Source organism: Elephas maximus, chromosome 3 (genome assembly GCF_024166365.1).
Source record: "Elephas maximus indicus isolate mEleMax1 chromosome 3, mEleMax1 primary haplotype, whole genome shotgun sequence".
Taxonomy (NCBI): domain Eukaryota; kingdom Metazoa; phylum Chordata; class Mammalia; order Proboscidea; family Elephantidae; genus Elephas; species Elephas maximus.
Window position 1 is genome coordinate 199461024 of NC_064821.1, and position 27815 is coordinate 199488838.

General features: G+C 41.6%; 1 protein-coding gene across 1 annotated transcript; it reads right to left on the reverse strand.

Moving 5' to 3' along the window:
* Nucleotides 1-27536, reverse strand: CD48 (CD48 molecule). Its single transcript, XM_049880982.1, has 4 exons — nt 27345-27536; nt 17647-17940; nt 7147-7410; nt 1-762 (listed from the first exon to the last, which is right to left on the reverse strand). Exons 1-4 carry the CDS (start codon nt 27424-27426, stop codon nt 683-685), a joined length of 720 nt encoding a protein of 239 aa, XP_049736939.1. The 5' UTR covers nt 27427-27536; the 3' UTR covers nt 1-682.
* Between the last annotated feature and the right edge of the window lie 279 nt (nt 27537-27815).

Below are 27815 nucleotides of genomic sequence, written 5' to 3' on the forward strand. Positions count from 1 at the left end.
TCAACTTTTACAATATGATATCAAACATTTATTTAAACAACTCAGAAAACATTTGCGTAGTATGATCACATTTCTTGTGGGAAGAATACATGTATATCTATAAGTGTGTGTTGAGAAACAACTAAAAATCCATTGTTGTCGATTCCAACTCATAGCGACCCTATAAGACAGAGTAGAACTGTACCTTAGGGTTTCCAAGGAGTGGCCGATAGATTCAAACTGCCAACGTTTTGGTTAGCAGCCAAGCTCTTAACCACTGCACCACCAGGGCTCCAATATTAAATAAAACAATAACCAAAAAAACTTTGTTGTCAAATTAATTTAGACTCATAGTGACCCTATAGGACAGAGTAGAACTGCCGCATGGTTTTTCCAAAAATGTAAAATCTTTACAGAAGCAGACTGCCACATCTATCTCCCATGGATCAGCTCGTGGGTTCAAAATGCTAACGTTCTGGTTAGCAGCCAAGCACTTGGCCACTGCACCACCAGAGCTCCTGAAATATTAACAGTGGTTTTAAAAAAGTTAATTTGAAAATCTTCATGAATTCTTCAACAACACACTTTCCCCCACCCATATAGCCAGGCCTCCCATTCTGGTTAAGAGATCTGGTGCATGGGTGTCAACGAAGGCAAGATTTTTTGGCCTTGAAATTTCACTCTTGGGTTTGAAAAGCTCTTCTTAGGTAAGTAGGAGGCTAAGAACAACAGGTACCATGCCCACTAGCCACGTTGCAATCCAAGTTACTCCAGAGGATTGAACTGAAAGAGAAAGAAAATTCCAAATTCTTAGGTGTCTTGATTAGTGTGTTGGGAGTTAGGGGTATGAAGGACATGGGCCTGGAAGGTAGTAGAGCAGAGGAATGAGTTTCCTCCCTGGATCCAGTTCAAGTGTGCCTGGGACATCCTTTTCCTAATGAGAAAAATCTCTGCAGATGTAAAGTATAAAGAGTGCAAAAATCCCTTAAATACCATTGGCTTTGCTGGGTTCCATGTTTGAAGGTTACTCTGGCATGTCTGTGGGCCTCAGAAAGAACCACTGTCCTACACTGGACATCAGTGAGGCAGGGAATAGCTTCAGGTGCAGACAAATAACCATATTATGCCATGCACAGCTGACTTTAGGGGCGGAAGGACTACTTCTAATCATCTATACCAAATAGAAGGAAAGGGGAAAGCAAGGCTGGAAGGGAGACTAGAAGAAGGAAGCACAGAAGGAAGAAAGGGAGGGAAGGAAAAGGAAGAAGGGGAGGAAAGGAGGGAGGCAAGGAGAGAGAAAGGGAGGGAGAAAGAGAGAAAGGAGAGAGGAAAGAAAGAAAAGAGGGAAGGAGGGAAAAAAGGAAGGAAGGAAAGAAAGAAAGAAAAAGGGAATGGGTGATAAGATGGGGGGCAGATTAGGAATTGTTCTAGAATGAGTTGGGGTGGCTAAATATGGATTTAGTCCTTTCAAAAAAAGTGGATATGTTATTACTTTCATCCTTTCTGTGGATGAGACGTCATCTCCTTTCCTTCTTGTGGATCTCAGAATGTGGTATTGACATGAAGGTGGTATGGGAACCCTCCAACCAAATTGTGGTCTTATGATCAGACACCAAAACTAACTGTCACATTGGGTCTGTGGTGGCATGGTAAGAGAGGCTGAAAGGGGCATGAACAATTGGCTGAGAAGAATAAAGAAGAATACAGGTTCCAAAGTCCAGGTGTGGACACGGAAGCAAAGAAATAAGCACAGGTGGGAAGGGGAGACTGAGTCATGGAGGATCGTGAGAGAACAGTCTCCGCGGGGCATGGTCCCTGATGACATGACAGGGTCTGGCAGACAAATGCTGGCACCACAGGTATGAGATATTTTGGAAGGCTATGAGCACCAGGGCTCAGTGATGTGACTTCAGAAATGTGGGGAGTACAAGACTTGGAATGCTAGAGATAGCGACCCAAATTTATTAAGGGGTCCCCAAAGCTCCTAGTGTCTCCAGAATGCAAGGGACTGAGCCTAATTTAGTTACTATTCACTGGGTACTTGTTAAATGATAGGCATTGTGCTGGGTAGGTTACAAGGATTGTCTTATCTAATACTCTTTATAATCCCATGAAATAAGAAATATTGCCTTTTTCTTAAGAAGAATATGGATTGTGAAAGTTAAGTAACTTGCCTCTCTACTAAGTGACAATCCCAGAATTAACCCCAGGTGTGACTGACTCTAAAACCTGTGATCCTTCATAAACACTTCTAATATGCATCCAGAGAAACACCTTAAGGGACTGAGTTACTGCGGCTAAGGGTTGTGGACCATGGTCTCAGGGGACATCTAAGTCAGTTGGCATAACATTGTTCATGAAGAAAATGTTCTACATCCTACTTTGGTGAGTAGCATCTGGGGTCCTAAAAGCTTGTGAGCGGCCATCTAAGACACATCTATTGGTCCCAGCATGTTCACAGCAAAGGAGAACGAAGAAAACCAAAGACACAAGGAAAATATTAGACAAAAGGACTAATAGACCACATGAACCACAGTCTCCACCAGCCTGAGCCCAGAAGAAAGAGATGGTATCTGGCTACCACCACTGACCATTCTAACAGTGATCACAATAAAGGGTCCAGGGCAGAGCAGGAGAAAAATGTAGAGCAAAATTCAAATTCAGAAAAAAAGACCAGACTTACTGGTCTGACGGTGACTGGAGGAACCCCCAAGACTATGGCCCCCAGGCAGCCGCTAACTCAGAACTGAAGCCACTCCTAAAGTCCACCTTTCAGCCAAAAGATTAGACAGGCCTATGATACAAACAATAATAACATGTGAGAAATGTGCTTCTTAGTTCAATCAAGTGTACAAGACCAAATGGGCAATACCTGCCCAAAAGCAAAAGCGAGAAGGCAGAAAGGGACAGGAAAACTGGGTGAATGGACACTGAGCACCAAGGGTGGAAAGGGAAAGGAGGAGAGTGCGGACACATTGCAGGGATTGCAACTAATGTCATAAAATTGTGTATAAAATTTTTGAATGAGAAACTAATTTGTGCTGTAAACTTTCACCTAAAACACAATAAAAAATTTTAAAAACCTATGATCTTAGCTACTCCATTATAGCACAATATAGGCATGATCTCCACCACTTGTTTGTCAGTTTGTAGTACTGTGGTGGCTTGCTTGTTGATATGATGCTGGAAGCTATACCACCAGTATTTCAAATATCAGCAGAGTCATCCATGGTGGACAGGTTTCAGCGAAGCTTCCAGACTAAGACAGAGTAGGAAGAAGGACTGAGCAGTGTATTTCTGAAAAAATTGGCCAGTGAAAACCTTATGAATAGGAGCGGAACATTGTCTGATATAGTGCCAGGAGATAAGCCCCTCATGTTGGAAGGCACTCAAAATACGACTGGGGAAGAGCTGCCTCTTCAAAGACCTTAATGACGTGGATGGAGTAAAGCTTTCCGGGCCTTCATTTGCTGATGTGATATGACTCAAAATGAGAAGAAACAGCTGCAAACATCCATTAATAACCAGAATTTGGAATGTACAAATATGAATCTAGGAAAATTGGGAATCATCAAAAATTAAATGGAATGCATAAAGATCATTATCCTAGGCATTAGTGCACTGAAATGCACTGATATTCAATCAGATAATCATACGGTCTACTATGCCAGGAACAACAAATTAAAGAGGAATGGCATCACATTCATCCTCAAAAAGAACGTTTCAGGATCTATCCTGAAGTACAGTGCTGTCAGTGATAGGATAATATTCATACACTTACAGGGAAGGCCAGCTAATACAACTATTACTCAAATTTACCCGCTAACCGCTAATGCCAAAGATGAGAAAACTGAAGATTTTTACAAACTTCTGAAGTCTGAAATTGATCAAACATACAATCAAGATGCATGGATAATTACTGATGATTAGAATGCAGAAGTTGGAGACAAAGAAGAAGGATCGGTAGTTGGAAAATATTACCTTGGCATTAGAAATGACAATGAAGTTTTCAGGATAGAATTTAGCAAGACCAACAACTTCTTCATTGCAAATACCTTTTTCAACAACATAAACAGCAACTATACACATGGATCTTGCCAGAGGGAATACACAGGAATCAAACTGACTACATCTGTGGAAAGAGATGATGGAGAAGCTCAATCTCATCAGTCAGAACAAAGCCAGGGACCAACTTCGTAACAGACCATCAATTGCTCATATGGAAGTTCAAGTTGAAGCTGAAAAAATTAAAACAAATCCATGAGAGCCAAAGTATGGCCTTGAGTGTATCCCACCTGAATTTAGAGACCATCTCAAGAGAAGATTTGATGCACTGAACACTAATGACTGAAGACCAGACAAACTGTGGAATGATATCAAGAACATCATACATGAAGAAAGCAAAAGATTATTAAAAAGATACAAAAAGAAAGAAAAGACCAAAACAGAAGTCATAAGAGACTCTGAAACTTTATCTTGAACATAGAGAAGCTAAAGGGAATGGAAGAAATGATGAAGCAGAATTGCTGAACAGAAAATTTCAAAGGGTGGCTAGAGAAGACAAAGTATTATAATGAAATGTGTGAAGATCTGGAGTTAGAAAACCAAAAGGGAAGAAAATGCTTTGCATTTCTCAGTCTAAAGAACTGAAGAAAAAATTCAAGCTTCAAGTTGCAATTTTGAAGGATGCTATTGGCAAACCCTGGTGGCATAGTGGTTAAGTGCAACAGCTATTAACCAAAGGGCTGGCAGTTGGAATCCACCAGGTGCTCCTCGGAAACTCTGTGGGGGCAGTTCTACTCTGTCCTATAAAAAAAAACAGAATCGACTTGATGGCAATGGTTTGGTGTGTTTTTTTTTTTTTTTTTTGGTATGGGCAAAAACTTGAACGACACTGGAAGCAACAAAAGAAGATGGAAGGAATACACAAGTCACTGTGCCAAAAAGAATTGGTCGATGTTCAGTCATTTCAGGAGGTACCATATGATCAAGAACTGATGGTATTGAAGGAAAAAGTCTAAGCGGCACTTAAGGTACTGGCAAAAAACACAGCTGCAGGAATTGAAGCAATACCAATTGAGACGTTTTAACAAACGCATGCAATGCTGGAAGTGCTCACTCATCTATGCCAGAAATGTGGAAGAAATCTGGCCAACCGGAAGAGGCCCATATTTCCGCCCGTTCCAAAAAAAAGGTAATCCAACAGAATGGGGAAATCATCGAAGAATATCAGTAACATCACCCACAAGTAAAATTTTGCTGAGGATCATTCAAACGCAGTTGCAGCAGTAAGTACATCGATGGGGAACTGCCACAAATTCAAGCCGGATTCAGAAGAGAATGTGGAACCAGGGATATAATGGCTGATGTCAGATGGATCTTGGCTGAAAGCAGAGAATACCAGAAAGATGTTTACCTGTGTTTTATTGACTATGCAAAGGCATTTGACTTTGTGGATCATAACAAATTCTGGATAATGTTGTGAAGAATGAGAATTCCAGAACACTTAATTGTGGTCATAAGGAACCTGTACATAGACCAAGAGATAGATGTTTGAACAGAACAAGAGGATAGTGAGAGGTTTAAACTCAGGAAAGGTGTGTGTCAGGGTTGAATCCTTTCACCATACCTATTCAATCTGTATGCTGAGCAAAAAAGTCAGAGAATCTGAACTATATGAAGAAGAACAAGGCATCCGTTTCAGAGGAAGACTCATTAACAACCTGCGACATGCAGATGACACACCTTGCTTGATGAAAGTGAAGAGGACTTGAAACACTTACTGATGAAGATCAAAGATCACAGCCTTCAGTATGGATTACACATCGACATAAAGAAAACAAAAATTTTCACAACTGGACCAATAAGCAACATCACGGTAACCAGAGAAAATATTGAACTTGTCAAGGATATCATTTTACTTGGATCCACAATCAATACCCACGGAAGCAGCAGTCAAGAAATCAAACAACGTAGTGTACTGGACAAATCTGCTGCAAAAGGCCTCTTTAAAGTGTTAAAAAGCAAAGATGTCACTTTGAGGACCAAGGTGCACCTAACCCAAAAAAAAAAAAAAAAAAATTAAGCCATGATATTTTTAATCTCCTGATATGTGTGTAAAAGCTGGGCAATGAATAAGGAAGGCTGAAGAAGAATTGATACCTTTGAATTGTGGTGTTGGCAAAGAATATTGAACATACCATGGACTGTGAGAAGAATGAACAAGTTTGCCTTGGAAGAAGTACAGCCAGAGTGCTCCTTAGAAGCTAGGATGGCGAGACTTTTTGTCTCACATAATTTGGACATTTTCTCAGGAGGGACCAGTCCTTGGAGAAGGATATAATGCTTGGAAAAGTAGAGGGCAAGTGAAAAAGAAGAGGGCCCTCAATGAGATGGATTGACATAGTGGCTCAAGCATAATAACAAATGTGAGGATGGCACAGGACTGGGTCATGTTTCGTTCTGTTGTGCATAGGGTCACTACGAGTCAGAGCTGACTCAACAGCACCTAACAACAATAACAGGCAAGGTCTAGAGCCAGGAGTGACGCTCAGGTGAGTGGATCCTCCCAAGAGACACAGATGAATATGATATATAAAACCGAGAGTTTGTCATTCTAAACTTACCCAGGAGCGTAAACCTGGGCAGGAGCAGGGAGTCTCCACCCCAGAATAAGGCTCTCGCTCCTGTTCATTAGCCTTGCTCATGCTCATCTACTTGGACCTTTTTTCCTTTGCTGATTTAGACTGCCCACCAGGAACCCCTCTGTCCTGCTCAAAATATCTGGGTTGTCTTCCTGAACTCACCCAGCCACTGGTTCTTTTTCTTCCTGCTCACCCTGATGGTTCAGACTCTCCTACAGCTACCATGGACTTAGATTTTAGGACCATGCCTTGTTAGAGCTGGGAGGGCTATTAGAGATCCAAAGCCAACCACCTTTTCCAAAACAGCATACAGATCCACAAAGGTGAGGTGAGCTTGCTGAGAGGTGGTGGCAGAAATGAAAGTAGGAACCAAGTCTCCCAAGTTTACAAATGCCTTTGTGATTCTCTACCAAGTTGTGTTCCAGAAGACTGAGTAGAATCCCCACATCCTTCTTCGTTCAGGAGAAAACTAATTACCCTTTGCCCACCTCATTTCCCCAGATCCCTTAGGAACCATTCTTACCCAGAGTACAGGATGTAGCCACTTCGATTGTCTTATTATTGCTGCTCACAGTATTGTTGACTTGGCAGGTATAAAACTTGGAGCGATCTCGCTTATGGGTGATTTCAATCACAGCATTCTGAGGTTTTTGTTGAATGGGCCTTGAATCCTCATACCAAGTGTAGCTTACAGGCTTGTCCGGGGTCTCACATAATAGTTGCAGATAACAGGTGTTGTTCACTTCCTTTTCCTTCTTAATATTTATGTCTGGCTGGGATACAGGGTCTGAAAATGGAAAGGATGTTATAAGATTAAGCAATGGGTTTATGGATTTATGAGGATTTTAAGTCAAAGGGTTAAGCCAGCAAAGGGAGCTGGGGAGGCCCCTTGAGTGCCCATAAGGGGAATCAGAGAGTCATGAAGAAGAGGCCCCTACAGAGGGAGCCAGTGAGCAGCTTTAGCCTCAGGAAGCTTCAGACAAGAGCTAAACACTTGGAGGTGAAGCTAAGCTGAATCCAGGAGGGGGACTCAGAGTCAATTACATGTACCCAACAACAAAATGGGGTTATGACCATATGTGAGACAGAGAAAGCAGCAGAGTCTTGGCTGGAGTCGGACATGGTATCCCTACTGTCTGAGATGATCAAGGCCCTTCTCTAGCAATGGCCCACGGTTGTCATCTTGTCCCTTCTGTCTTTCAAGGATTCTTTGGCTCAGCCTCTCAGGCTCAGATTCTAGGGTGGGAGGTACTGGCCTTCACGGGGCAAAACCTTTTGCACAACCACTGGAGGAGGTGCCATCCTCCTGGATTCTGGCAGAGCTGCAGAGAAGACTCTCACGTAAGCCCCAGCACTTGTTAGCAGTGATGAACAGTATTGTGTCTGTCTGTCCATTAACTTTGGCATCCCAGTGTCTGGCACAGCGCCTACCACATACTAAGTATTGTATGAGTACCTGATGAAAGGATGGATGGATGAAGCAGTCATGTGATAGAAAGGACAAAATGCTAGCTTTGGAGTGAGACCAGCCTGGGTCTGGATTTGGCTGTGGTGGAGTGACATTAGGCAACGTGGTTAAGCCCGTTGAACTTCCTTCTCCTCATTTGTAAAATGACTCTGCTTCACAGTGTTAGTGAGCTAAAATGACATGGTACATGAGGAAGTGTTTTTTTCCAAATGCAAGTATTTTATATGTGTTAGAGGTTACATTATTATCACTACGGTTGTTCTGTTGCTGGGTTGGATGAAAGGTAATCTCAGCATCTCGTCATTCCTTGGCTAAGGCTGGGTTTTCCTGAAATTCTCTGGGATCTTTCCATTTGTTGTTGTAGTTAGCTGCCGTGGAATTGGCCCCAACTCATGGCAACCCCTTGCACAAGGGGACCAAATGCTGCCTGGTCCTGCACCATCCCCATGATTTGTTGCAAATCAATTCCATTGTGATCCATAGGGTTTTTATTGGCTGATTTTCAGAAGTACATCTCCAGGCCTTTCTTTCTAGTCCACCTTAGCCTGGAAGCTCCACAGAAACCTATTAAGCATTACAGCAACATGCAAGCCTCCAGTGACAGGCAATGGCTGCTCCTGAAGTGCACTGGGTAAAACCTCTGCAGAAGCAGTGTGGCTCAGACCCCATAGGGTTAAATGAGAATTTACCAGATCAGAGCTTGCCTCTGGATTGTAAGCACGTAGAGGAGCTATTAAAACCTACCAACCTGGCCTCTTGAGCTTCGCTTCCATCTCCTCTGTGAAGCCTTCTCAGATTACTCAACTCGCTGTGCATGCTTTAATTGACCAGTTTTAACAGTCTTTCATCATTTCCTGTGTTCTAACTTCAGTCTTACACCTCTTCTTCATTTTCCACAGTGAATAGCACAGCACTGAGCATATTGTGAATAGGATTTGTTGAGCCAGCTGGGGTGGTCTAGCTCCTAGATACCCCCTTAGAGCTATCTGAAGAGCTTAGGCTGAGCCCATCCTCTGGGTCTTGCCCTCAGGAAAAGCGTGCAGAAGACAGGCTGACTTGTGGATTTTTAAATATTCTAATATTTTAAAAATTATTTTTGTTGTTGAGAATATGTACAGCAGAACATACACCAATTCAACAATTTCTACATGTACAATTCAGTGACATTGATTACACTCCTCAAGCTGTGGAACCATTCTCACCCTCCCATTTTAAATTGTTCCTCACCAGTTAACGTAAACTCACTGTCCCTAAGTCTCATACCTAATCTTTTCAGTTGCTGTTGTCAATATGATCCCATATTGATGGTTCTCTGAAAGAGCACAATGCTCAAGGCAAACATTCTTTACTAATTAAGCTAAACTATTTCTTGGTGTCTGTCAGTTTGTTGTACTGTGGGGGCTTGCGTGTTGCTGTGATGCTGGAAGCTATGCCACCGGTATTCAGATACCAGCAGGGCCACCCATGGAGGACAGGTTTCAGCTGAGCTTCCAGACTAAAACAGACTAGGAAGAAGGCCCCGGCGGTCTACTTCTGAAAAGCATTAGCCAGTGAAAACCTTATGAATACCAGCAGAACATTGTCTGATATAGTGCTGGAAGATGAGCCCCCCAGGTTGGAAGGTACTCAAAAGATGACTGGGGAAGAGCTGCCTCCTCAAAGTAGAGTCGACCTTAACGATGTGAACGGAGTAAAGCTTTTGGGACCTTCATTTGCTGATGCGGCACGACTCAAAGAGAGAAGAAACAGCTACAAACTTCCATTCATAATTGAAACCTGGAATGTATGAAGTATGACTCTAGGAAAATTGGAAATCGTCAAAAATGAAATGGAACACATAAACATCCATATCCTAGGCATTAGTGAGCTGAAATGGACGGGTACTGGCCATTTTGAATCAGACAATCATATAGTCTACTATGTGGGGAATGACAACTCAAAGAGGAATGGTGTTGCATTCATTGTCAAAAAGAACGTTTCAAGATCTACCCTGAAGTACAATGCTGTCAGTGATAGGGTAATATCCATACAGCTACAAGGAAGACCAGTTAATACGGCTATTATTCAAATTTACTCACCACCACTAGGGCCAAAGATGAAGAAATAGAAGATTTTTATCAGCTGCTACAGTCTGAAATTGATCGAACATGCAATCAAGATGCATTGATAATTACTGGTGATTGGAATGTGAAAGTTGGAAATAAAGAAGAAGGATCAGTAGTTGGAAAATATGGCCTTGGTGACAGAAACAATGCCAGAGATCGAATGATAGATTTTTGCAAGACCAACGACTTCTTCATTGCAAATACCTCCTTTCACCAGCATAAACTGCGACTATACACATGGGCCTTGCCAGATGGAACACACAGGAATCAAATCGACTACATCTGTGGAAAGAGACAATGGAAAAGCTCAATATTATCAGTGAGAACAAGGCCAGGGGCCGACTGTGGAACAGACCATCAATTGCTCCTACGCAAGTTCAAGCCGAAACTGAAGAAAATCAGAGCAAGTCCATGAGAGCCAAAATATGACCTTGAGTATATCCCACCTGAATTTACAGACCATCTGAAGAATACATTTGACTCATCGAACACTAGTGACCAAAGACCAGACGAATTGTGGAATGATATCAAGCACATCATACATGAAGAAAGCAAGAGGTCATTGAAAAGACAGGAAAGAAAGAAAAGACCAAGATGGATGTCAGAGGAGACTCTGAAACTTGCTCTTGGGTGTCGAGCAGCTAAAGCAAAAGGAAGAATTGATGAAGTAAAAGAACTGAACAGAAGATTTCAAAGGGCCTCACAAGAAGACAAAGTAAAGTAGTATAATGACACATGCAAAGAGCTGAAAATGGAAAACCAAAAGGGAAGAACATACTTGGTGTTTCTCAAGCTGAAAGAACTGAAGAAAAAATTCAAGACTCGAGTTGCAATAGCGAAGGATTCCATGGGGAAAATATTAAATGACGCAGGAAGCATCAAAAGAAGATGGAAGGAATACACAGAGTCATTATACCAAAAAGAATTAGTCATATTCAACCATTTCAAGAGGTGGCATATGATCAGGAACCGATGGTACTGAAGGAAGATGTCCAAGCTGCACTGAAGGTATTGGCGAAAAACACGGCTCCGGGAATTGACGGAATATCAACTGAGATATTTCAACAAACAGATGCAGTGATGGAGGTGCTCACTGGTCTATGCCAAGAAATATGGAAGAGAGCTTCCTGGCCAACTGACTGGAAGAGATCCATATTCATGCCTATTCCCAAGAAAGGTGATCCAACCAAATGTGGAAATTATAGAACAATATCATTAATATCACACGCAAGCAAAATTTTCCTGAAGATCATTCAAAAATGGCTGCAGCAGTATATCGACAGGGAACTGCCAGAAATTCAGGCCGGTTTCAGAAGAGGATGTGGAACCAGGGCTATCATTGCTGATGTCAGATGGATCCTGGCTGAAAGCAGAGAATACCAGGAGGATGCTTACCTGTGTTTTATTGACTATGCAAAGGCATTCAACTGTGTGGATCATAACAAACTATGGATAACACTGCAAAGAATGGGAATTCCAGAACACTTAATTGTGCTCATGAGGAACCTTTACATAGATCAAGAGCCAGTTGTTTGGACAGAACAAGGGGATACTGATTGGTTTAAAGTCAGGAAAGATGTGCGTCAGGGTGGTATTCTTTCACCATACCTATTCAATCTGTATGCTGAGCAAATAATATGAGAAGCTGGACTATATGAAGAACAGGGTGTCAGGACTAGATGAAGACTCATTAACAACCTGCATTATGCAGATGACACAACCTTGCTTGCTGAAAGTGAAGAGGACTTGAAGCACTTACTAATGAAGATCGAAGACCACAGGCTTCAGTATAGACTGCACCTCAACATAAAGAAAACAAAAATCCTCACAACTGGACCAATAAGCAACATCATGATAAATGGAGAAAAGACTGAAGTTGTCAAGGATTTCATTTTGCTTGGATCCACAATCAACAGCCATGGAAGCAGCAGTCAAGAAATCAAAAGATGCATTGCATTGGGTAAATCTGCTGAAAGGACCTCTTCAAAGTGTTGAAGAGCAAAGATGTCACCCTGAAGACTAAGGTGCCCCTGACCTAAGCCATGGTATTTTCAATCGCATCATATGCATGTGAAAGCTGAACAATGAATAAGGAAAACCAAAGAAGAGTTGATGCCTTTGAATTGTGGTGTTGGCGAAGAATATTGACTGTCAAAAGAACGAATAAATCTGTCTTGGAAGAAGTGCGGCCAGAATGCTCCTTAGAGGCAAGGATGGCGAGACTGCATACTTTGGACATACTTTGGACATGTTGTCAGGAGAGATCAGTCCCTGGAGAAGGACATCATGCTTGGCAGGGTACAGGGTCAGTGGAAAAGAGGAAGACCCTGAACGAGGTGGATTGACACAGTGGCTGCAACAATGAGCTCAAGCATAACAACGATTGTTAAGGATGGCACAGGACCGGGCAGTGGTTCGTTCTGTTGTGCATGGGGTCGCTATGAGTCAGAACCGAGTCGACAACACCTAACAACAACAACATTTCTTGGTTTAAAGAAAACTTCAAAAGATCTCTGTTTAAGGTTTAAAGATTATCTTAGGGCAGTATTTCAGGGGTTCATCCAGCCTCCATGGTTCCTGAAATTCTGGATTCCATGAGGATTTGAAATTCTATTGTGCACTTTCCCCCCTTTTGGTCAGGATTTTCTATAGAATCTTAGATCTAAATGTTAGGTAATGGTAGCAAAGCACCATCCAGTTCTTTTAGTCTTATGGCAAAGGAGGCAGTTGATATACAGCCAATTGGCCACACATTCCATCTCCTCCTCCCATTCCTGACTCTCTTTCCTCTGTTGCTGGAAGACCAATTAGGAGACCAATTGTTGTACCTTGGCTGGCTGCTTGTAAGCTTTCAAGACCCCGGGCACTATTCGATGAACCAGGAGGTAGAACAGAAGCACTAAACGTGATATTAACTGGGATGTCCCGTGAAACTATGACCCTAAACCTCCAAACCAAAGAACGAAATCCCGTGAGGTGTTTGGTTGTACATAAGCATGCTCAGCAGCTACTCTCTTTTTTGGTTGTTGTAAATGTATTTAGTACACAACTTTTACTAATTCAGCATTTTACAGGTGTACAACTCATTAATAGTAATTACATTACACTAACTGTGCAGTCCTTACCCTTAATCAATGTGATTTTTACATCGCCGTAAAAAAAAAAAAAAAAAAAGCAGTGTTTTTAAGCAATAACTCCCCTCTCCCACTCCTGGTAATTACTAATAAACTGTGGTCTCTATACATTTGCCTTTTCTTGTCTTTTTATATAAATGAGCCCATACGATATTTGTCCTTTTGTGATTGACTTATTTCATTCCGCATAATGGCTTCAAGCTCTATCCATGTTGTAGCATTTCTAAAGATTTCATTTTTCCTACTGGCTAAGCAGTATTCCATTGCATGTAGATACCACATGTTGTTTGTCCATTCGTCTGTTGATGGACATTTAGGTTGCTCCTACCTTTTGGCTATTGTGAATAGTGCTGCAGCGAACATTAGCTTACCTGTGTCTGTTTGTGTCGCTGCTTTCAAGTCCCTTGGGTATATTTCCAATAGTGGAATTGTTGGGTCATATGGTAGTTCTATTTTTAGTTTTTCGAGGAACTGCCACACTGTTTTCCACAAAGGCTGCACCATTTTGCATTCACACCAACAATGGATAACGGTTCCAATTTCCCCACATCCTTGCCAACATTTGTTACTTTCTGCATTTTTATCTTAGCCATCCTCCCCATTGCCATTGAGTTGACTTCAACTCATAGAGACCCTACAGGACAGAGTAGAACTACCTCATAGGGTTTCCAAGGTGGTAATCTTTAAGGAAGCAGGTTGACACATCTTTCTCCTGCAGAGCAGCTGATGGGTTCCAACCACTGACCTTTCAGTTAGCAGCCAACTGCACCACCAGGGCTCTTTTTAGCCATCCTAGATGGATCCTAGGTAGCATAGTGGTTACCGGATTGGCTGCTAACCAAAAGACTGGCAGTTCGAATCCACCAGCCACTCCTTGGAAACCCTCTGTCCTATAGGATTGCTACAAGTAGGAATTGACTTGATGACAACGGGTTAGATTTTTTGGTTTCAGATGGCTACTGACATTGAGTATTTTTTCATTTGTTTTGGTGGCTATTTGAATGTCTTCTTTGGTGAAATACCTATTCAAGTCCTTTGCCCACTTTTTTGATTGGGTTATCTGTCTTTTTGTTGTTAAGTTGTCAAAGTTTTATATACATTTTGGTTGTTAGATTCTTATTGGATATATGGTTTCTGAAGACATTCTCCCTGTCAGTAGCTTGTCTTTTCAGTTTTTTTTTAAAATCTTTAGATGAACAAAAGTGTTTAATTTTTATGAGGTCCCATTTATTTATTTTGTCTTTTACTGTGTGCTTTTGTTATTATATTAAATAAAAGCTAGGCCCACAGCCCTGTCCTTGCATTTTCTTCTAAGAATTGTATGGTCTTAGTTTTCACACTTAGGTCCTTAATCCGTCTTGAATTCGTTTTTGTGCATGGTGTGAGGCATGGATCCTGTTTCGTTTTTCTTCATATGGAAATCAAATTTTCCCAGTACCATATAATGAAGAGACTCTTCTTTTCCCATCAGATGGACTTAGCACTCTTGTCAAAAATCACTTGGCCACAGATATGTGGATTAATTTCCGGATCCTCAATTCTGTTCCCTCAGTCTATGTGTCTGTCATTATACCAGTACCAGACTGTTTTGATTATCGTTGCTGTATAACATGTTTTAAAATCAGAAAGTGCAAATCCTCCTACTTTGTTCTTCTCCTTCAACATTGCTTAAGCTATTTGGGGCCTCTTGCCATTTCATATAAAACTGATGATTGGTTTTTTCATTTCTGTAAAGAAGTCCGTTAAAATTTTTGTTGTGATTGTGTTGTATCTATATATTGGTTTGGGTAGCATTGTCATCTTAATCATGTTAAGCCTCCCAATCTATGAACATGAGACATCTTTCCATTTATTTAAGTTTTCTTTAATCTCTTTCAGCAGTGTTTTATAATTTTCATTGTATAAATCTTTCACATCCCTAGTTAAATTTGTATTTTATTTTCTTAGATGCTATTGTAAATTGAGTTATTTCCTTAATTTTCCTTCCAGATCCCACGTTACTGGTGTATAGAAACTCAGTTTATTTTTTTTGTTGACCTTGTACCCTGCAACTGTGCTAAATTCCTCCATTAGCTCTAGAAGCTTTCTTGTGGATTTTTTTGTGTGTGATTTTCTGTATATATAGGATCATGTCGTCGATGAACAGAAATAATTTTACTTCTTTTCCAATCTGGTTACCTTTTATTCCTTTTTCTCGTCTTATTTCTGTACCTAGAACTTCTAATACAATATTGAATAGAAGTGGTGAGCGCATACAGCTTTGTCTTATTCCTGATTCCAGGGGAACGCTCTCAATCTTCCTCCTTTAAGTATAGCATTAGCTGTTGGTTTTTCATATATGCCCCTAATTGTATGGAGGAATTTCCCTTCTATTCCAATCTTCTTGAGGGTTTTCATCAATAAAGGGTGTTGGACTTTATCAAATGCTTTTCTGTGTCCATAGAAATGATCGTGTGGTTCTTTTCTTTTGTTGTATTGATTTGGCATATTATGTTGATCAATTTTCTAATGTTTAACCAACCTTACACTCCTGGAATAAATCCCACTTGGTCATTGTGTATGTCTCTTTTAATATATTCTTGGATCCTGGTCACTAGTATTTTGCTGAGGATTTTTGCATCTATATTCTTAAGTGATATTGGCCTGTAATTTTCTTTTATTGTGATGGCTTTTAAATATTCTGACAGTTTGCAAGCTGTGTCTGAAACCATTAGTAGCTTGGTGTCAGCCTTGGTGGGAGTACAAATTGGTAAATGCTACAAATGAGGGCTTCCCCCCACCCCACCCCCACCCAGAGCTGATTTACCAGAACCCTACTATAGATGACTAAATCTTTCCTTCTCCCAGGACCTTAATTTTCAGCCAAATAGAAAGGAAGAATGAGTGAGAGACGGACTCTGGCCTCTTACAGAAGGACCATCTGGCTGGTGGAACCTGAGTATATACAATACTGTACATTTGTACTGTGTTTTAGCATTTTTAAAAAGGTTTTCACTTTCATTATCTACTTTGGTCTTCACAATACCCTAAAAGTAGATATAATTATCCTTACTATATAATGAGAAACCCAAGGCTCTGAAGTGAACACCTCTCTTAGATGTCTTCCCAGTCCCCCTTCTCTAATAATTGCCCACTGCAATCCCAGAGAGGTCTCCCTAGGAACCATGTTTCTGCTTTACATAACCTGGACTTTCTGACTATAAATGCTTGGGATGTCTCCAAGGTACACATATCTGAACCAAGGGGCCAATCAGGTTTTGAGAGTTGAAACTGAGAAATACAAAAGTCTAAGCTTGGGGAGGTAAGTTATGCAAATGGCAGGAATTCACAGGTACACCTCAGGGATTCCTTAAGCTGGGAACTCTGGACTAGTCCCAGTTACCATTCTTTCTTCCTTTCAGCCCTTCCTGACTCTTTCAAGCCCCTTGAATTACTTTAAATAACTCTAGTTCCCTGAAACAAATTCTCCTTTCTTGCTAAAGTTACAATGAATTGGTTTCTGTTACTTGCCATCGTAAAAACCTTACCTAATATAAGGAGAGATGTTAGGATCTTTGTCCAAAGTCACAGAGCTATTAAGTGACTGACCTGAATTCTGAACCCAGGTCTGTCTGACTCCAAGTATAATATCCTATCCTTATCCCATACACACTAGTCAGGCATGAGCTATGAATGGAAGTAGTGAAGGCCTAAGACTTTATTGCACATTTACATTTTGAAAGGTCAAAAAAAAAAAAAAAAAAAAACCTCCTTCATAGCTCTTGCCTCTTTCCATCCAACCTTTAACTCTTCTCTCTTTTTTCTCAAATCATATGATATCTTTGTTCAGATATATAATTAAGATGACCTCAGATCACAGGATGACAGGATCAAGGGCTACTCTTTTTTGTACTTTTTGAGCTTCTCCTTTCCTTCTTGCAATTAGAGATTACATTTTTAATTTCCTTGTATCTTTTATGATCTAGTATGGTGTATAATAAATATTTGTTAGATTAAAAAAGATGAACTCAGAACTGATTTGGATTGATAGATGGGAGAAAAGGAAGGGACTGGAGAGAATTCATCTGCACTGCTTTCTTTGTCTCCAAATCTTAGCCTCACCAACTTCAGAAGAAGTTTTAGCTCTCCCAGGTCTATCAGTTTTGGGATCTGCTGTCCCAGGTCATTCCCAAGTGGAACAAGTTCTAGGAGAAATGAATTGAATTTGTCCTGAGGTTTTACTCTCCTCCTCCCAGACGGTGTCCCCAGGGCCCCCAGCAAGCCTCCCAGTAGTCATGCAGGGCCCCAGGGGGTGCCATTTGGCTCCCCTTACTCACTGTGCACCGCCAGTAGGAACTTCCACTCCCGCTCAACCCCCATGGTATTCAACACCTGCAGGGTGTAGGTGCCACTGTCACTTTCCTGAACTGTATAGATGTGCAGCGTGCCATGGTCATCAAGATGGGCCCTGCCTTGGAGTTTAAAGTATTCAGGAATGTTGCCCTCATCCTGTTCTACGATCTTCTGGTCAGTGCCATAAATCCAGGTGAATTTTTTGTAGTTGCCAGGCTCAGGGACGTGCAGGCTCACATTGCTGCCAGTGACCACAATCATCTTATGTGCTGAACAAGCTGCCAATCAGATCAGAGTGAAAGCAGTGAATACAAGTGGCCTGGGCTTTGGGTACTTCTCTTTTTAAAACTCTTAATTCATTGGGAGTTATTTTTCCCTTCTAATTAAAGTCATTTTTATTCCTATTCCTATTTGCAGTTTTGTTCTTTTACTTTACGAGAGTACCTCAAATTGTATAAACTTCAGATCCCAAAAAAACCTGGTTTGGTTAAGGCAAGGAGAAGAAAAAGATGATCTCTAGAAGGTTCAAGATGAAGGGAGGATTGTTGACTTTTTTTGAGGAGGGACGAGAACTAAAAATATTTAAAAAAGTAGAAAGAAGTTAAAGACAGAGGAAGGAGGGAATGTGATCTATTTCACTTGGTTTCATACGCTGTCACAAAAAATCTTATTCTTCAACATCATACACATACCTAGCTGTTTACTTTCTGCAGTATTTCTCCTTTCCAAAAACTTCAGCCATTAAAAGATAAAAATTCCTGTACCCTCAAGGTATTGAAGTTCCGCTTCATTCATTCTACCAACCACCCATCTACCCATTCAACATTTATTGAGCACTTACTATGTGCCTGGGATGTACGCAGGCATACCTAGGCATTCATTTCCACAGTGCTTCTGGTCAGTTCAGTCCATATTTTATCATCCTTCTGACATAATCAGTTCAGTCCAGGCAATAGTTTTGGACAACCACTATGTGTCTGGCACTGTGCAAGGCCCTGGTAAGAGCCATGAACAATGCCGACACAGTCTCTGGCCTCGTGGAGCATGCAGCCTAGCAGGACAGTCCCTCCTGAATTTAAAAATCACTGGACACATATTCCAGACTTGTTCTCATTCTGTTACTTATTTCCACATGAGTTACTAGAAGTGGGTGATAAGGTTTTTTCAACCTCTGCACTACCGACATTTTGGGCTGGACAATTCTTTGTTGTCAGCATTGTCCTGTGTATTATAGGATGTTTAGCAGCATCTCTGGCTTCTACCCACTAGATACCAGTAGCATCTCTCCAGGTGTGACATTCAAAAATGTCTCCAGGCATAGCCAAGTGTCCCCTGGGGGCAAAGTATCTCCCATCCCACTTGAGAACCACTGGCATAGATCATCCTTGGCAAATTCTCCAAAAAGCCTCAAGAATATACTTTGGAAAATAGCACAACCCACAATTAACCAGTTCTGTATCTCTTAGTAAAAAGACACAGCCAACCACCAGGGTGGCTACCTTTTTAGAATCATTACGCATTGACCTCGTATTACATTCAAATGATCTGTTTAATGTTTAATACCCACTTCTATCATTAGACTGTAAGCTTCTCAAGGACAAAAAATGAGTCTTATGGGTCTTATTCCTTTTCCTGCTCAAAGGATAATGGTTAAAAGCATAGGCTCTAAAAATCACACTACCTCAGCTCAAATCCTGGCTCTGCCACATATGTTCAGCTGTCTAACCTCTTAGTCTTTTTTTTCATCTATAAAATGGGTTGTTGATAGAATTTATCTCAAAGTTATTGTAAAGATTAAATTAATTAACATAAATAAAGTACTTAGAATAGTATCTGGAAGATTAATAGTCATTCAATAAAGACCATAAATTCTTTTCTGCATTAACACCTAGTACTATGCCTAAAATGAATGAGACGCTTAATGATTGCTTTTCAAACTTACTTTATTGTACCAAAATAATGGTAAAATAAGTAAAATAGGGACTAGACTAATAATATATTTTGTGGACATGAAAGTGAATTTGAAAGAGTGAAGAATGAGGAAGAAGGGGCCTAGAAATTTGTAGCAGCTCCTAAGTAAGCATTCATGTATAACCTGATGGTCTAAAAGTGAAAGACATCAGTACACACAGGAGATGGCACAAAACCAGGTTACTGGTCTAGGACATGTGACAGTAGAGTAAGAGAGGTCCCAGCACCATTTTAGACTAGAAAATGTCCCTGAAGCTTCCTTGGGGAAGGAGAGATGAGGATGAGTCCGATGAGAAATGAAGAGTACAGAGCATTTTAGACTCAAATCATGGTCCAGACCCAGTTATAATTTGCATGCTCTCCCCTTGCAATAATGGAGTCCACTTTATAAGAACCATAAGATCATGTTTGGCAAGTGTGTCACCAACCTGCTCAGAAGACCTTCAAACCAAAGTTGAGAGAAGGTGAGAAACTGGAGCAGACGCACCATCACTAAGATTGTGAGCGTCTCAGAGGATAAGACCATGTCTTACTCCATTTTGAATCCTCATAGTACTTGGCTCACATTTTGTGCTTAATACATTTTCAGTAAATGAATAAGTGTGTAACAAGGACAAAATATATACATAAGTGTCCCCAACCTTCTCTCCATGATATCGTCCCAAGCAAAAATAAGTTTTTATATTTTTACTGCCCACTCAGCTTCTTTCTCTGGCCTCCTCCTTAAGAATAATTTAGCCTGAAGAGGCAAGAGGAAAGGAGGAGAGAAACAAACAAGGGCCGCTCAGCTTGGGCTCAGGAATAGGGTGCTGTATAGCACAAAGGCTCAAAAGAGTGAGAATCTCTGGGCAGGAGATGGATAGGACAGTTTGAAAAGACCGAATAGGGCAGGAAACTGAGCCAGTGGGGCCTTGTCTTATGACTGGGTCCTGAGTAAATGAATGAAAGATGACCGCTGTGATAGAAGAATGAACGAATCTGTCTTGGAAGAAGTACAGCCAGAATGCTCCCTAGAAGCAAGGATGGCAAAACTTCAACTCATGTACTTTGATACGTTATCAGGAGGAACCAGTCCCTGGAGAAGAACATCATGTTTGGTAAGATAGAGGGTCAGCGAAAAAGAGGAAGACCCTCAATTAGGTGGATTGACATAGTGGCTACAACAATGGGCTAAAACAAAGCAATGATTGTAAGAATGGTGCAGGACTGGGCAGCATTTTCTCTTGTACACAGAGTTGCTGTGAGTTGGAGCCAACTTGACAGCACCTAACAACAAAATTGATACAGAAATATTGTAACACAATTTGGGAATGGGAAAGCATTGGATCCTCTGCAACAGAGAATTCTCTAATAAATTCAGAAAGAGAGATATATAGATTGCCTTTTTCTTATATATATTTGTGTATTTTTTCAACTTTTAAGCCATATTTATAAAATCTTGACTTACATTCCTAGCAGTTCCGCCTTTTGGAAGGTAACCTTATAGAAAGCTACGATTTTGGTTTCAGTCTAACAGAAAGAAGTAGTTGGTAATGTGTCTGGATGCTTAGGATAGAGTAGCTGTGTTATCTGTAGTTTATAACAGAAAAAGAACATATCCTGCCCGCACCCACTCATGTTTCTTGTTCTTAGAAAAGCAGAATTAACAGGAAAAAAAGATTCCAGGTCAAAGGAAGTCACGCTTTCATACCAAGGGGTATACCCAGAGAAGAGAAAGAGGTTCTAAAGAGGAAGTTCTGACTACTCTAAATCCAAGAAAAGAAGGAAAGTTTTAGGGACATTGCTGTGAAGTTACCTGGAGCTCATTGATGGGCATTCTATGTTTAACAAGTCTGTACAATCTCTTTTAGGAAGTAATTTGGCAATAGATACGAAGACCCCAGATTTTTGTTTTGGGTGACAAGATGAACAGGGTGACATTTTCTGAAATGGAAACTATAGTGGCTTTAGTGGGCCAGATCACAGTGGGCCAAGGACTAAATAGAAGGTGAGGAAGAGAAGACACCAAAAATAAACTATGATTTTAATAAACTTAAGTGCGAGTGAGAATGATAGGGTAATATGTAAAGGGGCATAAAAGATAAAGAAAGTTTCATTTTGTTTCTGGTTTTATTTAAGAAGGGAAAAGACTTAAGCTATCGATAGGCTAAGGGAAGGAGCCAGTGGAGGTGGAGAAGTTGGAAACAAGGGAGAGAAGGCAAATGACTGATTTTGGGACTGGGCTGCTGGGGACTCAGAGTAGAGGTGAAGGCATGGGTCTTGGCTGGGATGGAGGATATCACAGCCTCTGAGGGAGAAGAGGAGGAAAAGACAGTTGGTGTTGTACAGAAGTTTATAACATGCAGATGGTGAGCAGTAACTTGAGGGGCTTCTTGCCTGGCAATCTCTGGTCCCCGGTTCTTCTGTGAAGTAGGAGACAAGTTCTTTGTTGAGAGAGTAGAAGACTGAGGTAAGAGGCCTTGAGAATAAGGGTGAAGGTTCAAAATAGCCACTGTGGGAAATGGGAGAAAGAATTTAACAGGACAAAGAAGGCTACTCTGAGGCCCAGCATGGCTGACACCATGTCTCATATTTCCATCCATCCGTCCGTCTGTCCATCCGTCCATCCATCTATACATACATACATCAATTTATTTACTTATTGATTCATCTAATAAATGTTTAGTGAACACTTACTGTGTGTTAGGCCCTGTGTGAGGCACCAGTGCATACACTGATGAATCGGATAGATATAGTTTCTTCTCTAAAGGACCTTCCAGTTCAGTGGATATAGACAATTAATCAGACAATTCCACTATTGATGATAAGTGTTAGGATAGGGAAAGTATGGGATGCAGAGGGGACATAGAAGAAGGCACACATCGCCTGAACTTGGGGTTCAGGAATGGCTTCCATAGAAAGTGTGGTCTAAGCTAAGACCCAAAAGTTTATGTAGGGATTATCCAGGAAAGATGGGGACTGGGAGTAACAAGTGTTCCAAGCAGAAGGAAAAAGAAAAAAAAAAAATAGCACCAAACTCCCAGAGACCAAAAATAGCAAAATTTATTCAAGGAAGTAAAAGTTCAGTCGATTATGACATAGACTAGGGGAGGTCAGGAAATAGCCATATTATGAAATTTGAACTTCATCTTCAGAGCTTCTGTTGCTCACTCTCATTTACTATAGCAAACTTGGAAGAGTTTTTAGCAGAGGAGTGAAATAAACAGATAACCATCTTAGAAAATTTATTCCGATGGCAGTGCAGAGAACAGAGCAGATAGGGAAGAATGGAATAAAAACAGCAGTTAAGAAAGGAGACTATTGTAATGGGCTAAGACAAAATGGTGGCTTGATCTAGGATTGTGGCAGTAGGGGTAGATGGAATTAGATATATTCGAGAGATATTTTTGAAGGTAAATTGAGAGAACTTATTCCTTGGATATGAGAGGCAAGAGAAAGAAAGCTATCAAGGATGACTCCTGGGACTCTGGCTTAAGCAATCGGACAAATGGAGATGCCACTTATTGAGACAGAGAAGGAGGAGAAACAGTAGGTTTGAGGGGAGAGAGGTTTATAGTAATTATTTTTAAATGTCTGGAGAAAGTTTGACACTCCTGCCATCAAGAGGTAGAGTCTATATTCGCTCTCCGTAAATGTGGGTAGGCCTTGATGACTGCCTCGGTGAATAGAGTGCAGCCAAAGCGATGTTGTGTGACTCCCAGAGCTAGGTTAGAAAAGGTCAGGCAGCATCTGCCTGTTTCTCTTGTACTCTCACTCTGGGAGGTTTCACCCGCCGTGGAAAAAGCCCAGCTACCTTGAGACCAGCGTGTAGAGACAGATAAAGATAGAAATAGAGAGAGGGAGGAGGAGGAGAGAGAAAACTGAGGAATCCCAGCTGTTTGCAGCTTCCCCAGCCCAAGCGCCAGACATGTGAGTGAAGAAGCCTTTAAGCTGACCCCAGGCCCCGCCGTGAACTGATTAAAAGCATGTGAACTGATTAAAAGCACACGACAGATCTCAAGCAGGAAGTACTGAGCCCAGTCCACGCCTAGATACTTGGTCAAAATAAATGATTGTTATCATTTAAGCAATGGTGTCGTGGTGGTTTGTTACATGGTAAAAGATGATGAGCTAATTTTGGACATGTGTTTTGGAACCTAGAGGAGGGTCTAACTCTTTTCCCCCTCCAGAAAAAACTCGAGGCCAATTCCGACTCACGGTGATCCTATATGACAGGGCAGAACTGCCCCATAAGGTTTCCACGACTGCAAATATTTACAGAAGCAGACTGCCACATCTTTTTCCCAAGGAGAAGCTGGTGGGTTCAAACCACTGACCTTGTGGTTAGCAGCCAGACGCCTAACCACTGCACCACTTTTTTTTTTTTTTTTTTTTTAAGGACTCCTTAGACAGTTAGAAATGCAGGTCTGGGGCTTGGGAAAGAGCTATGGAATTAACCTGTGCTCTTCCCAGGCTCTTTTCTGTCTCAGATTGTGTGTGCCACAATCTGCAAAGCAATTTCACATTCTTTGTTTCATTTGATCTTAATGGCAACTGCTGGAAGAAGCATATTATTCCCATTATAGATCTGAGGAAGCTGAGGTAAAGGGAGCTTATACGATTTACAGAAAGTCCTATGGCATGAAACCCAGGTAGAATGTAGGTCTTCAGGTTCCCCCCCTCACCCCAAAAAAACTATTTCCAAGCACCCTGCTAAGTACTGTGGAGGACGGGGAAGGCACCTAGTGGTAGGGAGTGCCCTGAGTCATTGCCCTGAAACCAGAGAGCCTAGAACAATCAAACCTAGAAGAGATAAAAGAGAAGGGCTAAGAGTGCTTCCCACACTTTTCCACAGAAGCACCCCTTCCTACAGAGGAGAGAACGACTATATCCCAAGGAAGAGCTGAAGGTATAGCCCAAAAGGAAGTTCTTTGAAGTCATTCACTCATTTATTTATTGAGCACCTCCTATGTCACAGGGACTGCTAGGTTCAGCAGTGCAACACTGGGCATGGTCCCTGTCCTCATGGAGGCCAAGGAAGCAGACAATTAAACAAGCAATTTATCAATCTTAATCTGGAAACTGCAGTTTCCAGGAGGAAATCACATGACAATGGAAGCCTAAAGGAGAGGCAAGGAGAGGGAAGGATGCAGGGAATCCCAGGCAGAAGGAAAGGCATGCATGGAAGCTCAGAGGTAAGAAAGAGGTGCCTGTTTCAAGGCAAACAGCAAAGTTTGGTTTAGCTGAGCTATGGTTAACAGGGATAAAATTATGACTACCTATAGATCTATGCAGAAGAGATTTAGACACATGGACCTCCATCTAGTTGTTTTGGTTTTGTTTTCCTGGGCTTAGTCTCAGGAAAGCATGATCACGTTAACAGTTTGGGAATTTGACCTGTGTGCCCTTAGAAGAATTTCCTAATCTCTCAAGAGATAAGATTAAGAGATTAAAAGATAAGAGATTTTTCTTATCTGAAAAATGCAGGTAATAAGAGCCACTTCACTATTTTCTTATGAAAATTAAATAACATATAAACATATATTTAGATGGCATATAAGATGTCTAACACAATGTCTAACACACAGTAAATGCTTCATTTGCATTTTATTAACCTAAGTTATAGAAATGGATGATGCCAACCCAATCAAAATAAATGTTACCCATTCAAAGGATAACATAATCGTGTAATCATGTGTCTATTGTCTGCATGTTTTAACCAAAGGAGAAGAAATGATCAGGATTAAGCCTAGAAAAAGAGAAGTCAGAGAATGACCAACTGTCAGAGACACATCTAGAGAAAGTCCTGAAATGGTCCAGTTCTCTTGGCAGAGAGAATCCCAGCAGCTGGATTAATACTTCGTTTTGGGTCCCACTCCCAAGGGCATAGCAGTGTCCGGGAGTTGAGTCATCCCTACCACCATCCAGCTCCAAGTGCCCTGATGGTGTCTCTAGATTCACAGTCATGAACCAGACCTAAAGTATTGCCACCCGCTGAGGCCCTCTGTGAGGGCCAGCTGAATTTCCTCCAAGCATCACTATCTCATCTCTCTAAAGTTATATCCTGTCATAATGTTATGATGCTGTGTAACATTCCTATGTTTGCTCATTTTTACTCTGACGATGCCTTACAGTGGTTAGCATGGAATCCTGGCGGTACGGTGGTTAAGAGCTTGGCTGCTAACCAAAAGGTCAGCAGTTTGAATCTACCAGCTACTTCTTGGAAACCCTATGGGGCAGTCCTACTCTGTCCTATAGGGTCACTGTGAGTCAGAATTGACTGCATGTCAGCGAGTTACAGGTTTTTGTGGTTAGCATTGTTCTTGTTAGCTGCTGTTGACTTGGCCTTTGACTCAGGGTAACGTCACGCCCAATAGAACAAAACACTGCCCAGTCCTGTACCAACCCCATCAGTTGTGGATCAGCTAGCATTTCAGCTCTCTACATAAAAGACCTGGGTATTTATCTGGGGGATTCCCTGGGTGGTGCAAATGGTTTAACACACTCAGCTGCTAACCAAAAGGTTGGAGGTTCAAGTCTACCAAGAGGCACCTTGGAAGGTTGGCCTTGTGGTCTACTTCTAAAAAATCAGCCATTGAAAACCTAATGGAGCACAATTCTACCCCGACGCACCTGGGGCCATCAAGAGTCAAAATCAATTCAATGGCAATTGGGTTTTTTGTTTTGGTCTGTTCTATTATTTGAGGGAATAGTCAGAGAAGCAAAAGCTTAACTCTCTTTTCTCAGCTGGCCTAGGACAACAGTATTGAATGGGGAAAGAGAGTTGGGTGGCTGTAGCAGAGAAATGAAAGTTAGCTCAGTCCCTGGGCACATGAGGGGAGCCAGAAAAAAGCATTGGCAGAGGAGTACAGATTCACTCCTAATAATCAAATGTTTCTGGGTTTCTTTGCTACCCAGGCACCTCAGGCCTCTCCTGAGGCCCTCATTCAGAAGCCCATGCCTAGAGGGAAATCTTTTCCAATTTCCTTTCCTGTGGTTTTGATCTATCTTTGGAACAATGAGATAACATTATTTACCTTGACTTTGGACATGACTGCTTGCATAGACAGAGGAGAATGTCTCCAATGTCTAAGGGAGCACAGTGAAAAGAAAAAAAAAAGAATTTTTTTTTTTTGAGTCTGAGCATAAATAATGTGGCAGCCATCAGTGCGGAGCTTCCTCTCTGTTTAAAATGTAAAAAAACAAAACCAAAAAAACTTCCCCACAAGTTCACAAACTACCAGCCATAGGACTAAATAGGGAGATCTACTTCCCCTTCAAGGAGCCCCAGTGGAGCAGTGGTTAAGCGCTAGACTGCTAATCAAAAGGTCTGACCCACCAGCTGCTCTGCAGGAGAAAGATGTGGCAGTCTGCTTCTGTAAAGATATAAAAAAAGACAGCCTTGGAAACCCTACAGAGCAGTTCTACTCTGTCCTACCGGGCCGCTAAAAATCGGAATCAACTCGATGGCAATGGGTTTGGTTTGAGTTTGGTGATTTCCCCTTCTCCCCAGGGTTATGTTTATGTCATGTTCCCGTGAGAAAAGAGACAACACCCAATCCTTTGAGGCTAAGGAAGGTTCCTCACCCTCACCGCAGCCATGCTACTACGATGGGATTACCTGCTGCCTGGAGACCAGACCCCACACCCAGGGTTGAGCCACATCCCACCTCCCCTTTCCATTTGAGAGTGCCTTCAGTCACCATCACAGCAGACAATTTGTGGAAAGTACCTTGAAAGCTGGTTATGAGGAATAGTTGAGGAAGCAGTAGCAGTTGCAGGGCCAGATACCACTCCTGCCCTCTGGAGCACATGCTGCTTTCCAGAGCGTCCCAGGAACGCTGGAGACAGCCAAGAGTCAGGCTGAAAAGGAGCCCGGGCCTCTAGTGCTCTAGAACTCACGATCCAGGGTTAGAGGAAACACCCACTGACCTTGTTTCTTCACTCAAAGCTCTTGGTGGGTGGGGCCTGGGTACCAGAAACAGGAAACCCTGTAGAACAGGAAGCTCATTTCATCTGGATCTTAAATTGCTAAGAGCACCACAGAAGCTGAACGAACAATTTTGTTTGAATGCACGTAGGTACAGTTTTCTGGGGAAAGAATCCATAGTTTCTGTTGGATTTTCAGAGGGGTCATTGCTCAGAGAAAATTAAGGACCCCTGAGAAAGGACATCAGCTTTTGGTTTCCCAGGCAAGTATCAC